Source organism: Oncorhynchus nerka, linkage group LG15 (assembly GCF_034236695.1).
Source record: "Oncorhynchus nerka isolate Pitt River linkage group LG15, Oner_Uvic_2.0, whole genome shotgun sequence".
Classification (NCBI taxonomy): domain Eukaryota; kingdom Metazoa; phylum Chordata; class Actinopteri; order Salmoniformes; family Salmonidae; genus Oncorhynchus; species Oncorhynchus nerka.
The window spans coordinates 51,748,916-51,754,915 of record NC_088410.1 but is presented as its reverse complement, the minus strand read 5'-3'; the positions used below and the strand labels follow the sequence as shown (position 1 = coordinate 51,754,915).

The 6,000-nt window shown below is 42.8% G+C and overlaps 1 protein-coding gene across 2 annotated transcripts in view; it reads left to right on the top strand.

Annotated features, from left to right (window-relative positions):
* Nucleotides 1–1,132: 1,132 nt before the first annotated feature.
* Nucleotides 1,133–6,000, top strand: part of LOC115142873 (protein MTSS 1-like) — a 115,776-nt gene continuing 110,908 nt past the window's right edge. Inside the window, exons 1-2 of one of the 2 annotated variants that reach the window (XM_029682675.2) lie at nucleotides 1,133–1,616; nucleotides 1,815–1,918. In XM_029682675.2, the coding sequence (XP_029538535.1) occupies nucleotides 1,847–1,918 (72 nt within the window). In that variant the 5' untranslated portion in view covers nucleotides 1,133–1,616; nucleotides 1,815–1,846. Of the gene's footprint in view, nucleotides 1,919–6,000 lie in introns of both variants that reach the window. The other variant, XM_029682676.2, reaches the window with a different exon arrangement.

Genomic DNA, 6,000 nt, shown 5'->3' with positions numbered 1-6,000 from the left:
GGATATTGCTCCCATTGATGAACCAGACTTGTGGTTTTGACTGATTTAAAAAAAAATCCCATGATGTCAAGCAAAGAGGCACTGAGTTTGAAGGTAGGCCTTGAAATATATCCACGGGTTGAAAAACTAGTTTTAGTGACTCCTATGTGTATGTAAACTTCCGACTTCAACTGTAGTAGACAGAACCTGCTTTATGACGGGCTACAAACCCATGGCAGGATTAGACATATGGGTATACAGTTAAGATTTACTTGGGTACTAGCCCATGTGGGGGTGGAGGGGAACGAGGCAGTTGATGTACTGGCTAAACAAGCACTTAGCCGTGGGGATGTTGATTTTGTAGTGTTAATGAGCAAGGCAGAGGCAAAAAGCCTGATATGGACAGTGATGGTGCAGAGATGGCAGGAGAAGTGGAATAGAGAAAATAAGGGAAGGCATTTATTTAAAGTACAGACAAAAGTCAGGGAGGACAGCAGGAAGGGACAGAAGAGAGGAGGCTATTTTTACAAGATTAACGGTGGGACACAGCCAATTGAATAAGGTCTTAAATGTGATAGGAATGCATCCGACAGGAAAGTGTGATTATTGGCAGGAAACAGAGACAGTGGAGCATGTATTGCTACAGTATGGGCAGTGTCAAAGTTGCTTTTTAAACATTTAATTGAACCTTTATTTAACTAGACAAGTCAGTTAAAGAACAAATTCTTATTTACAATGACGGCCTACACCGGCCAAGCCCAGGCGACGCTGGGCCAATTGTGCACTGCCCTATGGGACTCCCACTCACGGCCAGTTGTGATACAGCCTGAATTCAAACCAGGGTGTCTGTAGTGACGCCTCACATGCTGAGATGCAGTGCCTTAGACTGCTGTGCCACTCGGGAGCCTTGAAAGAGAGAGGCTGAGATCTAGCATAGTTTAAAGAGTATTTAGAGTAGAACGTCATTAGATGTAGTCTCAAATTTGTGTTATCTTTTTTAAGAGCAACGTGGCTGGCAGGTAGATTTTCGTTTCTCCGTCTCTGGCCCACGCTCCAGTACAGTAGGTGGCGATAATGCATCATAACGTTCGATGCCAACCGCGGACAAACCCCAACTGAAGAAGAAGAAGAAGACGAAGAAGAGGGAATATTGAGCGTACGGTGGTAGCAACACACACAAGGCAAGCAAACGCAAAACGATACGTGGATTCTCATCGAATAGTTAGTTGGGTGAAAGGCCATGACACACATGTGCAAACAAGCTAAAAACGCATAGGAATAAGAGGAGTCATTTTCACCGGACCATGGGAAACTGAAATAAGATTTTAAAATAAATATTATTCGCTGACTAGTAAGTAATTTATCAAGAATCTGCCAGTTACCTGCCCGCGCGTTAGCGATCAGGTCGCTAGTAAGGTATTGCTAGCCATCCGCATTGCCTATTTGGCTGTGTGGTAGTTATAGGTTTGGATACAGTAATATCAGGTCAATTCGACGGACTTTCCATTCGACCTACCGGGCGGTACTCAACCATGCCATGTTTTCTTGGAGGTGTAACAAGTTGGCTGGCTAGTTAGCTAGCTAGCCTACCACACTGAGTCTGACTGGAACAGTATTGCAACGGCAGTTAACAGACAGTATGTGGTATTACTATTCCATATAGCTAGCTATGTATTGTCCCCCCCCCGATTTTTGTTTTACTCTCTAAATAACTAACGTTAGGTAGTTACTTTGAAATATATTTGTCTCGATCGGGCTCTGTTTTTGGCCCAATTACACTTTGCACGTCGGGGTTTCCCTCAACATATTTATACACGCATTACTTTGAACTTTAGCTACTACTGTTAGTAGTTTTTCGACTTGGAAAATGGATTCGGGTATTGAAAAGGAATGCAGCGCTCTGGGAGGGCTCTTCCAGATCATCATGAACGACATGAAGGTAAGAGAAGTTCACATTGGTTAAATAACATTCTTAGTACAGTAGATATAACTCAAATGGATGTTTAAAGGTTATCTGGTGAGACACTTCAAGTAGTAGCTGTCGAGCTAAGTTATTTGCAGTTTGCCACGTTTTTACGGCTTGCCTCAGTTTTCATTTTGCCAACCCAAAGTGTGACTGAGGTAAAATTGGTTTGTATTAGAATTTCGGTGGACATTTGGTTTAAACGCGTCAATAGCTATTTACTCAGCATGGCATGACTATGAACATGGTATTTTCTGATTTTGGGGTGAATGGAGAACCCCCTCTTCTATCCTCCCCTGGTTCAGAATATCTAATTTTCATAGTCATGTCACGCATTGGTTTAAGCTGCAGTATGTACAATGTTTTTGTTTTGTTGGGGGGGGGGGGGCACAATAATAGAACGTTAGAAGGCGTGGATTTTTCTCCATCCACCCCTGATTCTGAATATACCGTTTTCATAGTCATGGCATTCTTGGTTCAGTGGTTATTGATGGGATAATTGAATATCCAATATAAAACAAATTTTACCAAGCTAAAACAAATGCAACAGGCTAACTAATGTTAGCCAACTTGCTGGTAGACCAACTCTACTTGCTTTGATGTTAGCTGGCTAGCTAACCCAAGCTGGAGTAGATCAAACAGGGCCATCCATTTTACCTGTAGCCCCTGGTCAGATGTTCTACTAACTATTGAACGTTAGCAAGCTGAATTATAAATCTCCCCATGTATTTGTTGAATCTATCGCAATTATTTGCACGTGTGACTGAACACCAATAGCACTCACTCACTTCTGAATGGTTTCCATTCGATTGTGCACAGGTGAGCAGGAAATTGGTCATTGTAAAATGCATAAGGCCACTCTTGTCTGTGAACAATACTATTGGGGAGGGGGTTACAGTAGACCTAACTTTTCCTGAAATATCTACTCAAGAATAGCAGTAGAGTGTATAAAGGGGAGACTGTCTTAGATAAAAAGAGCCCAAATGCTGTCTTTCTTTGGTCATAAATTAAGGTCATTAAGGCCATGAAGTCACCCAATGTCAGTGACTGTTATCCTGATTGGCAGCTGACATTGGCAGGGTGTGAGTTGCATGTGGCAGCAGCACCCAGCAAATTACCAGCATGGCATCCCCACCATATGGCCATATATTCCCCTCATATTCATATTTAATTCACTTACAAGCACCTAGGCCTATATCCTTGGATGAAATGTATAGATCTACCCTTGGGCATGATACTGTGATTGCAACCAATGTCCTTTTTTTTTTAAATTAAAGGGTTAAATTAGAGGTAAATTGAGTATGCTATTTCAGGTTGGGCCTAGGCCTTTTTGCCCCACAGCTTCCCCATCTGAACAGGCAGTTAAACCCACTGTTCCTAGGCCGTCATTGAAAATAAGAATTTGTTCTTAACTGACTTGCCTAGTTAAATAAAGGTAAAAAAATAAATAAAAAATCAGTTTGCTCAATGCCAACACTTAAAGTCCATGGAGAATAAGAGCACCTCCTCCCAGCTGCCCACTGCACTGAGGCTAGGAAACACTGTCACCACCGATAAATCCATGATAATTGAGAATTTCAATAAGCATTTTTCTACGGCTGGACATGCTTTCCACCTGGCTACCTCTACCCCGGCCAACAGCTCTGCACCCCCCACAGCAATTGCCGAAGCACCCCCCCATGCTTCTCCTTCACCCAAATCCTAATCTTCTGAAAGAGCTGCAAAATCTGGACCACTACAAATCAGCTAGGCTAGACAATCTGGACCCTTTCTTTGTAAGATGATCCATCGCAATTGTTGCAACCCCTATTACTTGCCTGTTCAACCTCTTTCGTATCGTCTGAGATCCCTAAAGATTGGAAAGCTGCCGCGGTCATCCCCCTCTTCAACGGGGAGACACTCTAGACCCAAACTGTTACAGACCTATATCTATCCTGCCTTGCCTTTCTAAAGTCTTCGAAAGCCAATCTCCCTAACTAACTTTAAGCATCAGCTGTCAGAGCAGCTTACCGATCATTGCACCTGCACTTAGCCCATTTGTAAATAGCCCGCCCAACTACCTCATCCCCATATTGTTATTTATTTTTGCATCCCAGTATCTATACTTGCACATTCATCTTCTGCACATCTATCAATCCGGTGTTCAATTGCTAAATTGTAATTATTTTGCCACTATGGCCTATTTATAGCCTTACCTCCCTAATCTTACCACATTTGCACACACTGTATAGATTTTTTTCTATTGTTATTGACTACGTTTGTTTATCCCTTGTGTAACTCTGTGTTTGTCGCACTGCTTTGCTTTATCTTGGCCAGGTTGCAGTTGTAAATGAGAACTTGTTCTCAACTGGCCTACCTGGTTAAAAAAAAAGTGTTTCACATGACTACCTTATGGTAGGGCCGTGGATCAGAAAACCAGTCATTGTCTGGTGTGACCACCAATTGCCTCATGCAGTGCGACACATCTCCTTCGCATAGGGTTGATTGGCTAGTGGAATGTTGTCCCACTCTTCAATGGCTATGCGAAGTTGCTGGACATTGGCAAGTACACTCTGTCCTACACGTCAATCCAGAGCCTACCAAACATGCTCAATGGGTGACCTGTGTAGTGAGTATGCAGGCCATTCTTCTTGGCGACTTGGCTGTGCATTATCATGCTGAAATATGAATTGATGGTAGCGGATGAATGGCACGACAATGGGCCTCAGGATCTCGTCACGATTTCTCTGTGCCTTCAAATTGCCATTGAATAAATGCTTTTGTTCATTGCCTTTAACTTATGCCTGCCTATACCCAATCCCCACCGCCATCATGGGGTGCTCTGTGATAACGTTGACATGACCAAACTGACATACACATGGTCTGTGGTTGTGGGGCTGGTTGGATGTACTGCCAAATTCTCTAAAATGGCATTGGCAAGCGGCTTCTGGTAGATAAATGAACATTACATTCTCCGGCTAATAGCTCTGGGGGACATTCCTGCATTCGACATGCCAATTGCACGTTCATTCAAAACTTGAGACGTCTGTGGCGTTTATGTGACAACTGAATGGATTAACTTGGCTGCCCCCCCACCATAACCCCTAAGTGACGCGGAAGGGCAAAATAAACTTATGATGTTCTTTGGCTGCTAGAAGTGTTTAAGAGCCACATTATTAACGAAAGCTCTGGGAAACGGCTCGGCTACTAAAGATGCATCGTGAGAAGGTTGTAACGATGATCTTAACACTAAAGAGGCTTTGGGAAACTAGGACCAGAACAGTGCAGCAGAGTTCAGTAGAGTATAGGCCAGTAAAGTAGGCACACTATAGTACAGTATAATTTACTGTACTCAACTCTTGAGGTTGACATGGGACCAGGACTCCTGTGCGATTCGTGCAGGAATAGGAGTGAAGTTCTAGAGGCGAATTCGAGACGACAGGATCGACTGTCCAAAGGAACAAGCAGTACAGCAATACTTACGAGCAACTAACGGATAAAGTTGTTTCTGATTTTTGGTGTGTAAAAATGAGCACGGAACTGGAATGATTTTTTTTGGGGGGGGGGGGGAAAGGGATTATAGAAAACTGCGGGATCAGGACAGTACGGGAAAACTTTTTAAGACTGGTCAGGAATACATTTTCACTGTCAACCTCTGCTGTGCTGTTTTGTACTGTTCAACGTACTCCCACCCCACATACAGTACCAGGCAAAAGTTTGGACACCTACTCATTCCAGGGTTTTCTTTATTTTGAACTATTATTCTACAATGTAGATTGTTTACAGACAGATTATTTCACTAATTATTTACTGTATCACAATTCCAGTGGGTCAGAAGTGGACATATACTAAGTTGACTGTGCCTTTAAACAAATTGGAAAGTTCCAGGAAACGATGTCATGGCTTTAGAAGCTTCTGATAGGCTAATTGACATAATTTGAGTCAATTGGAGGTGTACCGGTGGATGTATTTCAAGGCTTGCCTTCAAACTCGTTGCCTCTTTGCTTGACATCATGGAAAAAATCTAAAGAAATCAGCCAAGACTTCAGAAAAAAATTGTAGACCTCCCCAAGTCTGGT